Source organism: Rana temporaria, chromosome 3, assembly GCF_905171775.1.
Source record: "Rana temporaria chromosome 3, aRanTem1.1, whole genome shotgun sequence".
NCBI classification, from domain to species: Eukaryota; Metazoa; Chordata; class Amphibia; order Anura; family Ranidae; genus Rana; species Rana temporaria.
Window position 1 is genome coordinate 56,033,480 of NC_053491.1, and position 21,289 is coordinate 56,054,768.

The 21,289-nt window shown below is 43.6% G+C and overlaps 1 protein-coding gene across 2 annotated transcripts in view; it reads right to left on the minus strand.

The window, feature by feature from the left end:
* HDGFL3 (HDGF like 3) overlaps nucleotides 1-21,289 on the minus strand; it is an 86,527-nt gene that overhangs the window by 31,012 nt on the left and 34,226 nt on the right. For both annotated transcript variants that reach the window (XM_040342608.1, XM_040342607.1), the window contains exon 3: nucleotides 14,921-15,059. In XM_040342608.1, the coding sequence (XP_040198542.1) occupies nucleotides 14,921-15,059 (139 nt within the window). The remainder of the gene's footprint in view (nucleotides 1-14,920; nucleotides 15,060-21,289) is intronic.

A 21,289-nucleotide genomic window follows, 5' to 3' on the forward strand; every position in this document is an offset into this window, starting at 1 on the left:
AAACGTACACACGACCGTTTTCCTCTGCAAAAAATCTCTCCCACCAAGTTTCTTGATGGATTCGAGTTTCTCGGTCGTGTGTACGAGGCCTCAGTCTATCTGCTGTTGTACATGGGAGTACTAGAACTCAATTCAAGTCAAATTCAGTTCTTTACTGTACTTTACTTTACTGTACTGCATTTTAGAAACACATTTAATTAATTAATGTAATAATTTGTGGGGTTTTTTTGCATATCTGCTTGATCATTCTTTGTACTTCCTTTCCCTATTTTTAGTGGAATTGGTTTTGGAAATAAAAGTTTAAGGGACGGACATTTTCAGGAACTAATTCCATTTAGAAAAATACAGCAGAAGGAGGCAGAACGTGCATTGACCAGAAATCAGTGGTGAACATTTTCGTATCATCAGATCACACATGATATGGCCTTAGACCCCGTTCACACTGGAGGCATTTTTCAGGCACTTTGGGCCATATTCAGGTACATCTGCGGCGGCGTAACGTATCGCATTTACGTTACACCGCCGCAAGTTTTACGGGCAAGTGCTTGATTCACAAAGCACTTGCCTGTAAAGTTGCGGCGGCGTAGCGTAAATCCCTCCGGCGCAAGCCCGCCTAATTCAAATGTTCCGGGTAGGGGGCGTGGATCATTTAAATTAGGCACGCTCCCGCACCGAACGTAGTGCGCATGCTCCATTTTGAAATTTCCCGCCGTGCTTTGCGCGAAATGACGTCGCACCGTAGTAATTTTTTGAACGCCGACGTGAGTTACGTCCTTTCCTATTCACGGACGACTTGCGCAAAAAATTTTTTTTTTAAATTCGCCGCGGGAACGACGGCCATACTTTAACATGGCGAGTCTAACTATAGGCCACAAAATAGCAGCTTTAACTATACGCCGGGAAAAGTCGACTAGCGACGACGTAAGAGAATGCGGCGGCCGCGCGTACCTTCGTGGATCGCCGGAAAAAGCTAATTAGCATACCAGACTCGGAAAACGACGCAAACTCCACCCAGCGGGCGCCGAAGTATTGCACCTACGATCCGAAGGCGTACAAAGCCGTACGCCTGTCGGATCGAAGCCAAAAGCCGTTGTATCTTGGTTTGAGGATTCAAACTAAAGATACGACGCGGCAAATTTGAAAGTACACCGGTGTATCAGTAGATACGCCGGCGTACTTGTACTGTGAATCTGGCCCTTTAACGCTAAAAAAAGCACCTGTAAAGCGCCTCATCTGTAATCCCAGTGTGAAATCCCAAGTGAAATCAATGGGCAGCGCCTGCAAAGCGTCTTGGCAGCGGTGCTTTTAACCCTTTATTTGGCAGCTAGCGGGGGTTAAACACGCCCCGCTAGCACCCGAAAAGCGCTGAAAAAACTACCGTATTTTCCGGCGTATAAGATGACTTTTTACACCGGAATTACACAGCCAAAAACCGGGGGTCGTCTTATAAGCCGGGATAAGCAGCTGCTCGTTCAATATCAGCCCGCCGGCATTTTTGTTTTTAAAAGGCATTACAAACAGCCTTACAAAGCACCCGGCAGCGGCAGCCTCTTCTTTTTTAAAGAATTACTACCGCAGAAGGGGGTCGTCTAATACGGTGAGTAGACCACAAAACCCCTGTTTTTAGCAGTATATTAGGGGGTCGTCTTATATGCCGAGTCGTGGGGGGGCGTGTCCGAAGTCGATAGGAGAAGGACGCACTTTGGCTGAGCTCCGCAGGCCTGGATTAAATCTAAAGGCATCTGCCATTACAGAGTGGATATTTCGCCACAAATCCCACTCCATCTGCCTCCTACGTCCCTCCGGGAGACCCAGTAACCAAAATTGGGTCACAGACATAGAGGCATCAGCCACAATACGGCTCCCGACCGGCACCCTCCTCCACAACCCAGCCGCCATCTTGGGCCTACGCGGTCTCCAGACTGCCCGGGAGCTGCAGCTACGATCCCCCCTTCTGGACTCACCAGGTCAGTGTCCTGCCTACACCGGGATCCCCATTGCCCAGATACCTCCTTTATCCGGCTCCCCGTCGGCCCCATCACCCCGGCTTCTCCACGCTCCGGCCGCCATCTTGGGGCCTTCCCGATCGGAGATCCCTCCACGCTGGGCTGCGGCTTCCCCGGGCATCTGAGGTCCCCCTGAGCATCGTCCGGAGTGCACCGGGGACCGGATCGGGCGGGTTGCGGGACTTTCTGGCTCTCTACCAGTTCCGGCCGCTGTCGGCTGCCCACCATCCGGAGGCCATTTGGTCCTGCAGACTATCAGAGATCAGGCCCCGCTGCTGGCGTGCTGACCTGGTCCCCCCCCCCCGGATTACTCCCAAAAAGCCCCCCGGAATCTTAAGGTGCCCTCGGTGGGACTCTGGGGATACACAGCTGTGCTTATAGCCCTGGTTGCAGAGGTGTACAGCGGCCATCTTGCTGCACCCTGGGCCTAGCAGCAGCCTCCTGTGTTTGATTTACACACAACTACTGGAAAACAGCTGAGAACCCTGTGGATCCCCCTGGATGACTGATTTAGGTGGCCCTTCTACCGGGGGGTGGCCCTCTTGTGTAATTTGGGCTGTGTGGTTGTCCTACCTTACACAGCTGCTCTGGAGCTGGTGTCACACATCCCCCTGCTGTACAGACCACATCCTTCAGCAGCAGCTCTATGGACATCCCTTGGCTATTATAGCCACATCCAGAAGTTATTATCTGAAGATCCCCCACCAGCTCTGGGAGGATTTCCCAGCCCCCCCCCCCCCCACAGTACCGCATAAAAGTGATGGAAGCTAGTTATCATCTTGGGATGTAAATTTCAAGATGCTCTGAAGGACATGTTCTCAACTAAGGGGGGTCGCATGCGGGGCGAGGTACGCCACGGCGGCTCTGCATAAAAGCTCCAATGGTTAAAGAGGAATAGAGCTTATCCACGGTGCATAATCTCAGTAGAACTCTCTTCACATATCAACAGCGCCCGTAATCCACCAACACAACACACCAGCGGTATACCTCTGTGCATGCCTGGAAACTACAGGAACCGTGGTCGCCGTTCGAAATATCCTCCAACTAACATCTTACTCCGCTCCAAAACGAAAGGCAAGATGTCTCAAAACAGTCCCCATCCCTCTCCGCAGGCCTCTCCGGCACTTTCACACGCCTCTCATGACACAGCTCTGTCCAAACAGGCATGGGAGCTCTCCTCTCAGCTCACTAAATCTGATTTGGACGCCAGTCTCACCATCATGTATGAAAAACTAGCCAGCAAGTTCCACTCAGAACTGAAATCATCCACCAGCACGTTACAGCAGGAGATAGCATCCTTGGGAGGGCGTACAGAATTGCTAGAAACAAAGCATGATGAGTTGTCACTAGCCCACAATGATTTAAGGAAGGACTTTGAGTTGCTGGCTGAAAACTATTCCTATCTTCAGGCCCATGTAGAAGATTTGGATAACAGAAATCGAAGAAACAATTTGAGAATACGCGGGGTCCCAGAGTCAGTGACGGACCTGATGCCAGCTGTGTCGAAACTGTTCCAATCTCTTCTGCCAGACACCCCGCCATTATCCTTCGCCTGTGATAGGATCCACAGGGCCCTCCGACCTAAACCCCCTATAGACAAACCTCCCCGTGACATTATCCTCTGCATGAAGGACTTCATCACCAAAGAGAATATACTAAGGGCCTCAAGGAACTCGCACAATATCATGCTGGAGGGAACAAGGATTCAATTATACCCTGACATCTCTCAGGCCACCCTCGAAAGAAGGCGCAGGATGAAGGAAGTAACATCGATCCTACAATCGGCCCACATCAGATACAGATGGGGTTTTCCCTTCAAACTAACTGTACCCCATAATGGAACAGTCTACTCTGTTGTTAATGTCACAGAAGGCAAGGAGCTCCTGATTAAACTTGGATTGCTGGAACCGGAAACGGGCCCAAGACCACCTTCTACTCCGCACCCTTCTCCCATTTGGGCCACTCCCTCTTCAAGACGAGATCAGAGAAGGATGAGATCATCATTGCGATTTGCTAACCCATGAAAGTCACTTGAAGCGGAATGGTTCTCTATCTTTTTATATCTATGTTTTACTGACCCGCAAAAGAAACTGTTGCACCATGACGGCCCCTTTTAGCTAATTTCCATTGTTTTTTTTGTTTTTTTTTCACTTCTTCTGCATTCTTCCCCCCCAAGGAAGTGGAAGCTCCCTTCTGGTCCACTGTTTCCCTTGTCAATTACACTTTTGCTGGACCAGGACGGAATTCATAATCGAGATGGATCTTCAAACCCCCTTACATGCAAGACAAATCTTTGTAAACTTACACATTCTGAATCCCTCTCCTATGGTCCCTGTTTTTGCTTCGGTCCTATTTTTACTCTTTTTTTTCCTCTCCCCCAATCCAGTAGCGATCATTGGCTCCTCTAAGCAACATAACAACCCAGAACTTGCGCACTTAACCAACTGCTACATTTTGATTTTCCCAAGTGATCCAAGAGAGAACAACAGACGCTAGTACAAACTTTAGTACGCAGCCCTGAATCATCTCAGACCATGGTTGTTACCTCAAACATTATCAATCTCTCTGGGAGGTTTGATTTGAATCCCCCCCCTCTTCCTTTTTTTTTTTTTTTTTTTTTTTTCTCTCTCTTCTTCTTTCACTACTAACTGATCATCTGAACATCCAACAGCTAAATTCCAACATGGAAGAATACTTTTCACTTAACTGTTCCCCAGATATTCTTCCCACGTCTCTGTGGATGGCACACAAGGCGGTCATGAGGGGCCATCTAATCAAGATGGCTTCCACTAAAAACAGGATTAAGCTGTCCGACATAAAAACACTAACTAGAGACCTGGACAAATTATATCATAAACACAATCAATCCCCCTCTAGTGATATACTTAAACAAATCCAAGAAAAACGTGCAGCCCTAGACACTCTACTAACCTCAGATACAGAAAAAGCACTTAGATGGTCAAAAGCAAGATTCTTATTACATAGCAATTCTACATCCACTATGTTTGCCAGAAAACTGAACCAATCCACGAAACCTCCCCATACCTATAAACTAAGAAATTCGGCTGGCCACTTAATCACTCATCCTAAAGGAGTCATGGAGGTTTTTTTGAAATTTTATAAGAAGCTTCTATCATCTCCACAAAACACGCCAAAACAATCCTCGACGCAATGGCTAGATGAAATCCCACTTCCCACCTTATCAACCCAACAGAGGGAGGCATTGAATGCACCCTGCACAGAATTGGAGTTAATCAAGATTATAGGTTCTCTAAAGACCTCCACAGCCCCAGGACCCGACGGTTTTTCTTCAACATACTACAAAAAGTTTGCCTCAGTATTAATTCCGCATCTTATGAAACTATTCAACCACGTTCTACAAGGCAATCAATTCCCCTCTGAAATGCTCCTAGCGAATATGTCTCTTCTACCTAAACCAAACAAAGACCACTCATCCCCACAGAATTTTCGCCCGATCTCAGTTATAGACAACGACTTAAAAATTTTTGGTAAAATACTAGCAGACAGATTGGCCTCAGTCATCTCACCCCTTATCCACCCAGACCAAACAGGTTTTATTCCTGACAGGCAGATCACGGATAATATAAGATTAGCTACTAACATCATCCAAGACTCCAACCTCCATGCAAGATCAACACTACTACTTAGTTTAGATATTCATAAAGCTTTTGATAGCGTCAGTTGGTCTTACTTAGACTCGCTACTCCCTAGATATGGTATAGGAGATGAATTTCTACACGGATTTAAAGCATTATACCACGATCCACATACTCGTATTAAGCTCCCCGGCCATAACTCTGAATTTTTCCCATTAAGCAGGGGCACAAGACAGGGCTGCCCCTTATCCCCTCTTTTGTTCGCTCTTGCTATTGAGCCCCTTGCTTGCGCCATCCGCAGTAATACCAACATCAAAGGTTACACAAAAGGTTTGAAAGATTTTAAACTAAGTCTCTACGCAGACGACGTCCTCCTGTTTCTCTCTGACCCTTTACTTTCACTACCGAACCTAATCAAGACTTTAGATACGTTTCATGACCTCTCAGGGTTAGGCATAAATTTATCTAAATGTTCCGCCCTCCCAGTTAACTGCCCCCCTGATCTGACTGCCAGACTAAAGGAGAAATTTTCCTTTCAATGGACTTCAGATTCCTTCCGATATTTAGGCATCCTTATCACCCCATCCTACAAGTCCCTATACCAAAAAAACTACCCTAGATTACTTCAAAACATCAGAGATCTACTCAAATCATGGGCAGCATTCCATACGTCCTTTATGGGTAGGATAGTTGCCACCAAGATGGTTATACTTCCAAAACTACTTTTCTTCTTTAGAGCACTTCCTATCCTGGTCCCTAAGAGTGCCCTAGATTCTATACAAAGAGAAATAAACAAATTTATATGGCAAAATAAAAAATCTAGATTTGGATATGCACTGATGTATAGACCTCAATCGAGGGGAGGGTTGAGTATGCCAAACTTATGGCTATACTACCTTTCTGCCAGATATACACAACTGGCACAATGGTATGCACCCTCCAATCATATCCCCTGGCTAGAATTTGAGGAACAATCTGTCCTACCGTTCCACCTCCAAGGCCTCCTATGGTCTAAATCTATTAAAACTCAAAGAATGGGTCAACTTAATAAAGTAGTACACCAGGACCTACTATTATGGCACAGACATAAACATAAGTTTAACATCTCCTCAGAGATCCCTCCCCTAGCTTCCTTCATAGGGGACCCTTTATTTACCCCCCCCCGACCTACACTCCAACCAATATTCTATTTGGAAACTCCTCAATCTATCTAACCTAAAAGCTTTCACTAAAAATAATACTTTTCGCACATTCTTAGATTTGCAAACAGAATATAAACTTAAAGATATGGAATTCTCAGACTATAATAATATCAAACTATTCTATCAAAAAAACTTCTCTCTCTCCCTCCAAAACCCCTTCACGATTTTTGAACAAATTTGTCTTACTTCACCCCGAGATAGGGGCTTGATATCTAGAATCTATAGAACCCTAAACGAACACAATTTACCAGACAAAACACACCAAATGCAGCAATGGGAGTCAGATCTAGATGAATCCTTCTCCACTGAACAATGGGACAGCATGACTAACAACCTACGGAAATGCACCAAGACAGCCTCTATTAGGGAATCTGCCATTAAACTCCAATATAGATGGTACCTTACCCCTGACAGAATTAATTCATTCTATCCTGCAACTTCTCCCCTTTGTTTTAGAGGTTGCCCAGTACAAGGTTCCCTTATCCACACCTTCTGGGAATGTACACACCTCAAAAATACATGGCAACAGGTCAGTATCAAAATAGAACAGATAACAGGTAGAAGAATAGAACTCACACCAAAAATGTGTCTCCTTTTTTATCCTATTCCTGACATCCCTATAGCCCATACCAGGCTAATACATACCTTGCTCACATCAATACACTGGGCAATAGCTCTCAACTGGCGTTCAGCCACGGTGCCATGGGCCCAAATTATGGATCGTATGTTGTCCATCAAACTAGCAGAACGCATACATCACACCTTATATGATACTATGAGCATATACGATCAGAAGTGGAGGCCGTGGGACCTATCTCTGTTGATCCAATGAATCATTTTATGAGTCTGCTATCCCCCCCCCCTTTTTTTTTTTTTTTTATATTTCCCTCCTCTCCTTGCCATTAAACTAATTCATATAGTACTTACATCACTGTACTATGCTGCCGTGCAGCCTTTTATACAAACCATAACCTATTCCTCTGCCTCTCGAATAAATGCTATGCATATCCTTCACTGATGTTCACTACATATGTATGTATTTTTGTACTCCTTGCCAATGTGAACTTTAACTGTATTGAGACTTATATTCCAATAAACCGTTTGTAAACAAAAAAAAAAATATATGCCGAGTCGTGTTATACGCCGGCAAATACGGTATGTTAAATCTCTGCCAAAACTAGCGGCGCTTTCCCCGCCGTAAGTGAAAGGGCTCTTAAAGTGATTGTAAAGGCAGAAGGTAATTGATCTACCGTATTTATCGGCATATAACATGCACAGGTGTATAACACGCACCCTAATTTTAAGAGGGAAGTTTCAGGGAAAAAACGTCCACAGCCCCCTGGGTATAACACACAGGCACAGTTTACCCTCTATTTTCAGGGTATAAAAGTGAGTGTTATACGCCAATAAATACAGTAGGTCATATTCACTTACTATCGGAAACCTGAGAGGGACACACGTCCTGTCATTGCTGATCCCTCCTGCTAAAAATGTAATTTCTATTAGTCTTGCTAATCTAACAGTTTGAGAATGTTCTCAGTGACTGAACCCAAACAAGTAAGCAAATTCGGTGTTCTCACTTAATTTTCTGTATTTCTTGTCCTTGGCCAGCGATTCCAAACGCACTGAAGCCAGAAACAGCATCAACCACTAGTATATTTAAAAGGCGGTTTGTTATAGCAGCTTGTATATGCCTCCCAGTATGAATCCCCATTAAACAGGAATGCTGGCCACAATTATTGATAAATTGGTGACCGCTCGATGAAGCAAATACAATAATTAATCCAAGGAACAGCAACAAAAGTAAAAATAGGAAAGTCATTAAAGTAACTTCTAGAGAAATATTTATTAAAACAATTCAAAGTGTATACTTAACACTTTATATTTTTACGTTAGATACATTTCACAATTTTTTTTTTTCTACCATTGCATGTGCGGCATGATTCAGTGTTCTACCTGTCCTAACAACACACTTTTTTTTTTTTTTTTTTTTTAAGTTTTCTGACCTTTAGTCACCCAGTAGAAATAGAACCGAAAATTACTGAAACGGTACAAATGTTGCATATGAACACATTCCCTGGAATTCATGAAGACTGGTGCAGACAGATTTTGCTAAAGTGTTTTGCATTCACTCCTATGCAGGTTGCATTTTGCATTTTTCAATATATGCTTTTGATCCATTGAAGTCAATTGAACCAGAAAAAAATCCCTGGCCCTTTTCATAAAATGCACAGATGTGAACTACATCCATAGGAAACCTTGTTAAATGGACTGTAGTGCGTTTCTGCAAAACTGAAAACACAAAAAAATGCATAGGTGTGAGTCAGGCCTAAAAGTGACACAGCCTGCACCAAATTCATGTACCTGTCTAGCACTTGTACAACTTACTTTGCCTCTTTTGGAAAGCAAGACACTTTTGCAAAATTTGTGTTTGTACACCAAAAGAGAGTTATGCTGTCCACACGCTATACGAACAATCGTCCAAACCCATTTTCGAAAACAATAGTGCCATCATGTAATGACCGATAAATCGTTTAGTGGACACCTAGTGCAGACAGTTTGGACGGGAAACACATTAACCTTTCAATTTATCGTTTGTTTTGGCAGAAATTTTCCAACTTGTCCTTTGTTTTTTCGACTCAAAAACATCCCAACGAAGCTTCGTACACACAACAGTTTTCCTCGGCAAAAACCATCAAGAAAACTGCTGGAAGAGCTTTTTTGCCGAGTCGTTTGTCGCGTGTATGTTTTTCATAGAGAAAACTGTTGTGGATCTCGACGAGAATAAAAGAGAACGTGCTCTCTATTTTCTCATTGGGAGTCTCAATTTTCTCGTCGTGTTTCTCGTCGGCTGGTTTACGATGAGAATCTTGTTCGTGTTTATGCTTAGAAACCCGCGCATGCTTAGAAAAAAGTATGAGACGGGAGCGCACCTTCAGTAAAAGTAGCGTTCGGAATGGAGATAGCACATTCGTCACGCTGTAACAGACTGAAAAGCACAAAGACTGAAAAGCGCAAATCGTCTCCTACTAAACTTTTACTAACACGCGGTAACATGAGATTAGCAAAAGCAGCCCCAAGGGTGGCGCCAGTTGAATCGAACTTCCCCTTTATAGTGCCGTCGTACGTGTTATACATCACAGCGTTTGAGAACAACGAGATTTTGTCTCGACATTGTGTATGCAAAGAAAGCTTGACAAGAATCTCGTCGAGAAAAACAACGTTTCTTTTATGATGAGATTCTCGGTCGTGTGTACAAGGCTTAAGTCTTAATCAGCTCCACTTTCATAAGATACACTGGGGTTGATTTACTAAAACTGGACATAGCCAAATCTGGTGCAGCTGTGCATGGTAGCCAATCAGCTTCTAACTTCAGCTTGTTCAATTCAACTTTGACAATATAATCTGGAAGGTGTTTGGTTTCTTTGCAGAGCTACACCAGATTGTGCACTCCCCAGTTTTGTTAAATCAACCCCAAACGGTATTTTATTATGAAATTGGCGCAGGTGTAGCTCTGCAATATAGAAGTGGAGCAAAGTAGAACTATTTCAATTTGGCACACAAGTCGCTGTCAGAACCAAAAAAGTTGCAGATGCTGTTTTTGAATTGGATCCAACACATTAACAAGAGCAATTTAAACCAGAAAAGTGTCATAGCAGCTTTATTGAAATTGCCCTCAATTTTTTTTTTTCAAATACAGTTTTAAATGACTATTTAGAATGTAAAGACTAGCATGTTACCACCCACTGACCGTATGACTGGGACTGGTCTCTCAGATGCTGACAGCTGGGTCTGGGGTGCTTCTATCAAGGGGGTGAGTCAGGGACTAGAGTTATTGGGACGATTCAGTAAGGCATTTGCGCCACATTTCTGGCAGTGTGTGTATATAAGTGTGTGTTTATAGCGTATGTGTATATAAGCGCCTTGAGGCAATTTAGTTCGCGTTTGTATCGCTCTACAAGTTACTCATTCATACATAGTCAGAAGCCTTGCGCCAAATTCATGAAAACCTGGCAACATATTTATTAGTCTCGATGGATGCGACAAGTTCAAGCAGCTCTATTTGCAACACTTTAACTGTATGCCATTATTGTTGCAACAATATAGTTGGTGATAAGGAAAGTGGAGGTAACCAAAATCTCTTCCCTGTTGGCGTAAACTGTTGATTGTGTTGTTAAAGTAGAACTATTAGGCAAAACTCTTTTTTTGACGGGTGTCGGGTGTTCTAATCCCTCTCCACTCTATCTAAAAAGGAAATAAATACGTTTTGCCTTTAGTTCTACTTTACAGTCCACTGAAACTGATAATTGATACATTTACATTATTCTCTTAACATCTCCAAATAATGTATCTGTCTGTAAAAAAAACACCACTTCACAGGAGAGATGCTTGCAACAGTTCTATCAAAGTTCCAATAGATTTATATACACCTTACCAACATGTACATAAATCTGCTGCCGGTTCCACCTTTTGTTGAACCACCACAAGACAGATTTCCAAAGAGTGTCTACAACACTGGTAATGAATTGCAGGGAAAGTGTGCAATAGAAATGAACAGGAAAATCAGTTACCCCGGCTGGAATTCTGCAGAAAAAGGTCTGGTAATCTGCACAAGGATACTGTTATTTATTTAGCAATTTTCCTATACAAATAACACAAACCATTCAATGTGTGCTGGGCAACTACCAGTGCAGACACTATGGGGTCTATATATGAAACATTCATTGGACAAATGCAGGCTGCATGTATTTGGGCTGTCATTTCTGTTAGATTAATTCCAATGATTGTCAGCTCAATCTAATGAACAAATTGTGATATCGTTTTCTGAAATAACTCAATGAGAAAATACTTCACATTTTGTCCACAAGATGGCGCTGATGATCATAAGAATTAAAGAGGAGCCAATAGACTTTGACCCTCTTCCTACTACTAATATCCTTTGGCTGAGCCCTCAAAACCGTACAAAAATGAAAAATCCAATCTCGAAACACTCATTGTCATTATGGGATGGGTACAAAACCTCTCATGGATTGCAATCCCCACACATTCCGCTTCTTTCCTTTTATAAAAATCCGACCTTTTATCCAGCATGGGTATTTCCAAGAAATCTTAAGGCTTGGATCGGGGCTGGTATTACGTGTTTATATCACATAGCATAAACAACTACAATTCAACCTTTTCCAGACCTTTGTGAGGCATCCGGCCTCCCCACTACAGAAATTTTCAGATACCTTCAAATCAAAAACTTTTATGGACCTTCCCTTAGCCTTAGCGAAAATTTAAATAATATTACCCAATTTGAAAGGATATGTCTCAAAGATCCACGTGCCAAAGGTCGTATTTCAATAATTTATTCTCAATTGATCACTAAAACAAATACCATAATACCTTCTTATATTGCTAAATGGGAATTAGACCTGGAATGTAAAATTAATAACGAAACCTGGGCAAGCATTTGGTCTAATACTAGCTCTTCATCTATAAATGTATCGGCAATGGAAACATCATATAAAGTGCTTTCCCGCTGGTACCTGGTTCCCAATAGATTAGCCAAATTTTCAGCAAACTGTTCAGATCTCTGTTTCCGCGGTTGCCCAGACAAAGGAACATATATCCACATCTGGTGGCAGTGTCCACTTGAAAGGAAATTCTGGGAAGGGATTTTTAGAATCGCTTCTAAAATATTTGACTGTATTATATTACCAGATCCAATGACAGCCTTACTTAACATTAAACCAGAAACCCTTTCTCGGAATCAGCATAAGTTATTTCTTCTGTTTATGATAGCCGCGAAACAGGTACAATCTAGTGCATGGAAATCACCTGCATTACTGTTGTCGGAAGCCGAAAAAACAATGAATCTTTCATTCGAACATGCTAAACTAGAAGCGCTAGACAAAAATGGATTGGAAAAATTCGATAGCATATGGAAACCCTGGGCCATATACTATACGCCAGACACTTTTGATTCAAGAGTTCTCGTGTCATGGTATTGATACCCTTTCATAGATAATAGTGAAATAAAATAAATGAAATCCACCTTTGGAACACCACTACCCTCTCCCTTCCCTCCATTAGTTCCCATTCCCATTTATTAGTAACTTTTTTTATTTATGTTTATTTATATCTGTATAATACTTATCTACTTATCTACTTAACTCCTACAACAGTACAATTATTATTGCATTTATCTGTATTTCAATGCTGTATCTCATTCTAAGTTGTTGTCACCTGACATACTGTAACTGTTGTAATCTATTACTTTAAAATAAAAACATTATAAACGAAGAATTAAAGAGGAGCTCCAGTCTCCCCCCAAAAAAGTCAACAGCTACAAATACTGTAGCTGTTGACTTATAATATAAGGACACTTACCTGTAGAGGGATGAGGATGTCCAGCCATGTTATCACCCGAGCCGATTGATCAATCTGCTTCGGGGTCCAGGTGCCAATGTCCTGTCGAGAAATGCCTCCAATCGAAAAATGAATGCGCATGCGCAGAACGGACCCTCAGAACAGCTGAGTTTACATCAGCTGTTGTCTCGCGTTGCCGAGGCACATTTATGTAGGAGAGGGGTGGATATTTACATGAAGGGGGCGGATATTTACATGATGGGCAGTGCTGGGGGTGGAGTTTTTATCGATGGCCAAACAAAGCTACTAAAAAAATATTTATCTAATATAGCCTTCAAAATCAATAGCAGATAAAGATTTGTTTTGCAGCGATGTTTGGCCATATGTAAAAATCCTGCCCACAGCACTGCACTGCCCATCATTGAATAATCCGACCCCTTCAAGTAAATATCCACCCCTCTCATGTTTCGGCCACGCGAGACAACAGCTGATCGTAATCTAAGCTCTTCTTCGGCCCAGTGCGGCGAATGTGCGGTTCCCCCCAGGCACTATTCGATAGGGGAGCACTTCTCGACAGAACGCCAGCAGTTAAAAAAAAAAAACATGCTCCTGTCCCTTTAAGACAGGGGATATAGCATAGTGTTTTTTTCAGTGTTGTTTGTCCCAATACATGTTCTACAATACCTGGTTGATCTTTCCTGTTCCTGTGTTCCCCTACTGACCATGCTAATCATGGCTTCTGATCCATGAAAGTGTGGCCAGTTTACTTGCCTTCATCACCCTGCTCTGTGTTCAGAGTCTCTGCATCTCCCCCCCTCCCTCCCTGTCATTTCTGCAATCTGTGCTCTGAGCCGATCTCCTCTCGTCTCTGTCCCTCCCCTCCTGCATCTATTCCATTGTGGCTGTAAAGTAACATACAGTATATTAATTACTTGTATCCCCTCTGTTTTAGGAAGATATAAAGTACAGTGTGTTTTTTTTTAATTATAACGCTAAATATTTTCTGTACCCAGCGCTGCTGTGTGGGTCACATGTCCTCCCCTCTGCTAGCTTGCATATGTCAGAGGGGAATCTCAGCCCCTTCCACTGTACTCCCTTAGATCGGAAAGGAGTGGGGGAAAGGAGGACATGTGACAACACAGCAGCACTGGCAAAAAAGGCATTTCGATTGATAATTTAAAAAAAACACACACACTGTACTTAATATATTCCTAAAACAGAGGGGATACGAGTACTTTATATTTTTGACTTTACAACTGCTTTAAGAAAGGGGAACCGCCAGTTTCCTACAGCACATATGTGAGCCGCACTGCACTTGTGAATGGTACCACAGTTTTTTGGGAATTGTGATGTGTCCCAGATGGCTACAGGAGGGGGTCGAACTTCAACTCAGATTTCCACAGTGATTTGACCTGAAGTGAGAGCAGGTACCTGTCAAAACCAGGTACCTGTGCCAATTGTAGCAGTCGGAGGAGGGGAGGGGGGGATGCAAACAAGCAGAACTTCCTCTTTTGGGTGAAGTTCCGCTTTAATCTTCTACAGAAATAATTGCCCTCATTTTTCAACCTGCACAAATGTGTACGACATTCATCCAACAAATGTTTTATAAATAAGCTTCTATGTTTTAGTGGAGTCCAAAGTTCAGCCTTGCATGCACAGAAAGATGATCGTTTTACAGCATAAACTACAACTAATTCATTCAATCTATATAGCAGACAATCAATAACAGATATTTGCTTACTTGATACCCAGTAAATTTTACTCCGGGGTTGTTCTCTATTTCCCACAATCCTTCATTGAATCCTTTCCTTTTGTTTGACTTCCCAAACTTGTCCTTAAATTCCTTGTATGGGAACAGATCTTTTGGGCCCAAAAATGCACTGCAATGGGAAAATAATAATGTGATCTTTCAGAATCAGTATTACAATAAGTAAACAACATTTATTGCATTATTACAGGTAATCTGGTCAGTGTTTTATTATTTAAATTAGATGTCAAGAATTGTCAAATTCTCCTTTAGTTGAGTTCAGCAACAAAAGAGAAAAAAAATAATAAAGTAATTGGTGCCCAACTTTTTGTCTCCCCACCATACACTGAAGCCTCGTACACACGCTCGTTTTTCTCGGCAAGAAAACTGCTGGCAGAGCTTTTTGCCGAGAAAACCGTTCGTGTGTATGGTTTCTAGTCGAGCAAACTGTTGTGAATCTTGATGAGAAAAAAAGAGAACCTGCTCTCTATTTTCTCGTCGGGAGTCTCAATTTTCTCGTCGTGATTCTCGTCAGGCTGGTTTACGACGAGAAAAACGTTTGTGTGTATGCTTTTCCAAGTCTTAAAAACCCGCGCATGGTCAGAATCAAGTATGAGACGTGAGTGCACCTTCGGTAAAACTAGCGTTTGTAATGGAGATAGCACATTCGTCACGCTGTAATAGACTGAAAAGCGAGAATCGTCTCTCACCAAACTTTTACTAACACGCGGTAACACGAGATTAGCAAAAGCAGCCCCAAGGGTTGTGCCAGTGGAATCAAACTTCCCCTTTATAGTGCCGTCGTACGTGTTGTGCGTCACCGCGTTTTAGAACAACGAGATTTGGGCTTGACAGTGTGTAGGCAAGGAAAGCTAGGCGAGAATCCCGTCAAGCTTGACAAGAATCACATCAAGAAAAACGTTTTTTTTTTACGACGGGATTTCGGCCGTGTGTACAGGGCTTTAGAACTAAGGGGCAGATCCACAAAGACCCGCCGTAACTTAAATATTCTGATTTAAGTTACACTGCCGCAAAATTTCTACCTAAGTGCCCGATCCACAAAGCACTTACCTAGAAATTTTCGGCTGTGTAACTTAAATCCGTCCGGCGTAAGGCGTTCCTATTTTCATGGGGCGAGTCCCATTTAAATTAGACGCGCTCCCGCACCGGACGTACTGTGCATGCTCACAACGTCATTTTCCTGACGTGCATAGCGCGGTTTTACGTTACGCCGAGTTTTGTGAATCGCGCCGGGTAAAAAAAGTTGCGTCGGGAAAAAAAAAGATACGGCGGGGAAAAAAATAAATAAAAAATAACAGCGTTGCGGGTAAGAAGGGTCTACTTTTACAAGGTGTAAACAGTTTACACTTTGTAAAAGCAGCCCTAATTTTACACATGCAACTTAATACTTACGGAGAAAAAACGAAGCTGAAAAGCTTTGTGGATCTCCGTAAGTCCTCATTTGCATACGCGAAGCGGCATTTCGACTCGAAATGCCCCCAGCGGCGGATGCGGTACTGCATCCTAAGATCCGGCAGTGTAAGTCCCTTACACATGTCGGATCTTCTGCCTATCTTTTGGAAACTGATTCTGTGGATCAGTTCCAAAGATAGAAACAGGGATACGACGGCGTATCCCTTTTGAGGATCTGGCCCTAGATCTTTAGATGGAAAGGTTTGCCTGCCATACTACTTATGGGGTCATTCCACATCACCCAAACAGGAGGAGTGTAATGCCGTGTACACACGATCGGAAATTCCGACAAGAAAAACGTGGATTTTTTCCCGACGGAATGTTGGCTCAAACTTGTGTTCTACACGGTCACACAAAATTCCGACCGTCAAGAACGCGGTGACATACAACACTTAAATGAGCTGAGGAAAATGTAGTTTAATGATTCCGAGCATGCTTCAAATTAATTCCGAGCGTGCATGTTTTTTTGCCCATCGGAATTGCATACAGACGGTCGGAATTTCCGACAAGAACTTTTCTTGTCGGAAAAATTGAGAACCAGCTCTCAAATTTTTGCTGTCGGAAATTCCGACAGAAAAAGTCAGATGGAGCCTACACACGGTCGGAATTTCCGACCAAAAGCTCACATCGGACTTTTCTTGTTGGAAATTCCAACCGCGTGTACGCGGCATTAGAGTTTACTAATGAGCCACAGTTGTCCATGGTCTGAAATTCGTCCGAACAGGGCAGAGACAGATTCACTCTGTCTGGAGAGATATGGACGTTGGGTCTTCGTTACATTTACTGGCTCTGGTCTTAACACTGTTGGAGCTCTACTGGCCCCCTACATTTAAAGTGGACTTTACATAGGAATAGCCATATTAGGCTTCCCCTTTCCATGTGTATGGGACTAGTGCCTGGTTCAAAGTTCCCTAGTTTGGCTGTTGATGATATGGTTATTACCCCCCGTCCCACACAAGTTAAAAGGACCTTTTAAGCTCTATATTGCTTAAAGCATGAGAAACCGCTGATTGGTGGATGATCCCGCCAGGCTTGCCTGCGTATATTGTTTTGTATACTATACATCACTGCAAGCTCCTGAAGAAGCGTTTAAGGGTGCGTAACATTTAGAGTTTTCTTCACTACGTCTCTACCACCAACCAGCTGCTCCTTCCATTTGACACCATCTCATTTTGAATCATTATTGATCGATCTGTTCCACTGTGGTATTAGTTGGTTGTGTTGTGTGTGTCCATTTCGGGGACTGTATCAAAGATGAAAGCTATGTTTATACTAGGAATGGCAAGAAGACTTATCGGGGGACCATGATTCAGAAAGAGCACTGACAATCTCTAAGCTGTGTATAGAGACTCCTGAGAAATATGGAATTTGATTCCACAAAGTCATCACAACAAAAGGTGTAGGGGGGGGGACCCTCCAGAATGGGAGGCCTGACAGACAGTAGACTCAAGTGTCAATGGGCAAGTCCTTCTCGTGGAGCCTATAGCCCGGATTCACATACATTGGCGCATCTTTATGCCGGCGTAGCGCATCTAATATACGCTATGCCGACGTAGCGCAGAGAGGCAAGCACCAAATTCTCAAAGCACTTGCCTCCCAAACTGCGCTGGGTTCCCTCTGCGTAAGCAGTCGTAGATGGAAGTGGGCGTGAACCATGCTAATGAGGCGTGACCCCATGCAAATGATGGGCCGAGCGCCAGACAAGTACTTAAAACGAAAGGCGCATCCGCCGTCCCGTGGACGTATCCCTGTGCGCATGCTCAGAATCACGTCGGAATTACTCCCTAAGATACTATTCACGTACTACCTAAACGACGTAAAATACGCAGCTGTGTTCCCTGGTCCATACCTTAGCATGACTTGCACCTCATATATGGGGCTTAACTTTCCGCCAGACGTACGACTTACGCAAACCGCGTATATTATGCGCTGGGCGCAAGTACATTCGTGAATCGGCGTATTTCCCTCATTTGTATATGTGCATAGAAAATCAATGGGAGCGGCAAATGCGCCCAGCGTAAATATGCGCCTACGATATGCCGGCAGCATGCAGGTAAGGGGGGGGGGGACATGGCTGCTTATGGGGGGACATGGCTGCTTATATGGGGGGACATGGCTGCTTATGGGGGGACATGGCTGCTTATATGGGGGGACATGGCTGCTTATGGGGGGACATGGCTGCTTATGGGGGGACATGGCTGCATATATGGGGGGACATGGCTGCTTATATGGGGGACATGGCTGCATATATGGGGGGACATGGCTGCATATATGGGGGGACATGGCTGCATATGGGGGTACATGGCTGCATGTGTGGGGGGACATGGCTGCATGTGTGGGGACATGGCGGCATCTGTGGGGGGACATGGCGGCATCTGTGTGGGGACATGGCGGCATCTGTGGGGGGACATGGCGGCATCTGTGGGGGGACATGGCGGCAAATGTGTGGGGACATGGCTGCATATGTGTGGGGACATGGCTGCATATGGGGGGGACATGGCTGCATATATGGGGACATGGCTGCATATGGGGAGACATGGCTGCATGTGTGGGGACATGGCGGCATCTGTGGGGGGACATGGCTGCATATATGGGGACATGGCTGCATATGGGGAGACATGGCTGCATATATGGGGACATGGCTGCATATGGGGAGACATGGCTGCATGTGTGGGGACATGGCGGCATCTGTGGGGGGACATGGCTGCAAATGGGGGGGGGACATGGCTGCATATGGGGGGGACATGGCTGCATATGGGGGGACATGGCTGCATCAGTGGGGGGACAGGGCTGCATTTGGGGACACATTTTAAAAAAAGTATCGGTATTCGGTATCGGCGAGTACTTAAAAAAAAAGTATCAGTACTTGTACTCGGTCCTAAAAAAGTGGTATCGGGACAACCCTATTTGCAATAATCACATGTAAAATCCAAGCCTGCCCATACATGGTTCGAATCTCCTGCTGAACCATCCGAGATTCTAACCGTTTATAGCCGGCTTTAGTGAAGGACAATGCAGTGAGATACACTGCAGTAAACTTAACTGTATCAGCTATATGAGCACTAATGATGTCAGTAGAGCTCAGCATGCAGTCACAGCATAGCAGGGAGTGATAACAGAAGAGCTCCACTTCATCTACACAGTAGGAATGGCCACAAATCTGACTTCTGTCAGGGAGGAGCTGACAGACAACAAAATCAAACATAAACGTGACTTACGGGAGAATTGTTTAGCAATTCTTGTGACAAGGAGAGATAAATATTTCAACATAAATGAACAGATCCGCAATAAGATTTTCACTGCTCATGAGACGTCTGCTTTTAAAGACCATAACTGTGGAACCAGAATTTTACAATTTTAACACAAGCTTTACGTAAGAGAAATGACCTAGGTCAATTTCAGAAAAGTCATAAGAAATCAGTTTAATAAAAAAAGAAAACATGAACATTATACATGCAAGTTACAGCCTATGCCCTGACAAGAATTTCCCCTTTAAAGCCCTGTACACACGATCGGTTTGTCTGATGAAAACGGACCGTTTTCATTGGACAAACCGATCGTGTGTGGGCCCCATCGGTTTGTTTTCCATCAGTGAAAAAAAATAGAACATGTTTTAAAATTTTCCTATGGATAAAAAACTGATAGAAAAAAAACGATCGTCTGTGTGGAACTCCATCGGAGAAAAATCCACGCATGCTCAGAATCAAGTCGACGCATGCTCGGAAGCATTGAAATTTTTTTTCAGCACGTCGTAGTGTTTTACGTCACCGCGTTGGACACGGTCGGATTTTTGAAAAAATCCATCGGATTAGATTCTATCAGATATCCGATCGTGTGTACAGGGCATAACAATGCAGTTTCCACTGAAAAGGAAAATTGTTAGAAAAGAGAAATAAAATAAAAATAGTCTCTAGCGTGCAATGAATGTTTGCAGCAGCAATGCTAAAAAAAAAAAGTTAATCTCAAAATTGCCAAAAATATACAAAGAAGGTCCAGTTATTAACCACTTAACGACCGCCGCATGTACATATACGTCCACAGAATGGCACGTACAGGCAGATGGGCGTACCTGTACGTCCCTGCCTAGACGTGGGTCGGGGGTCCGATCGGGACCCCTCCCGGTACATGCGGGGGTCGGAAATCGTCTGGGAGCGATCCGGGATGAGGGGGCGGCTATTCGTTTCTAGCCGCCCCCTCACGATCGCTCCCCGGAGCTGAAGAACGGGGAGAGCCGTATGTAAACACGGCTTCCCCGTGCTTCACTGTGGCGGCTGCATCAAATGTGTCATCCCTTTTATAGGGAGACTCGATCGATGATGTCAGTCCTACAGCCACACCCCCCTACAGTTGTAAACACACTTCAGGGAACACATAACCCCAACAGCGCCCCCTGTGGTTAAATCCCAAACTGCAACTGTCATTTTCACAATAAACAATGCAATTTAAATGCATTTTTTGCTGTGAAAATGACAATGGTCCCAAAAATGTGTCAAAATTGTCCGAAGTGTCCGCCATAATGTCGCAGTCACGAAAAAAATCGCTGATCGCCGCCATTAGTAGTAAAAAAATAAATAAAAATGCAATAAAACTATCCCCTATTTTGTAAACGCTATAAATTTTGCGCAAACCATTGCGATTTGTTTTACCAAAAATAGGTAGAAGAATACCTATCGACCTAAACTGAGGGAAAAAAATGTTTTTTTATATATTTTTGGGGGATATTTATTATAAAAAAAAGTAAAAAATATTGAATTTTTTTTAAAACTGTCGCTCTATTTTTGTTTATAGCGCAAAAAATAAAAACAGCAGAGGTGATCAAATACCACCAAAAGAAAGCTCTATTTGTGGGAAAAAAAAGGACGTAAATTTTGTTTGGAAACCATGTCGCAC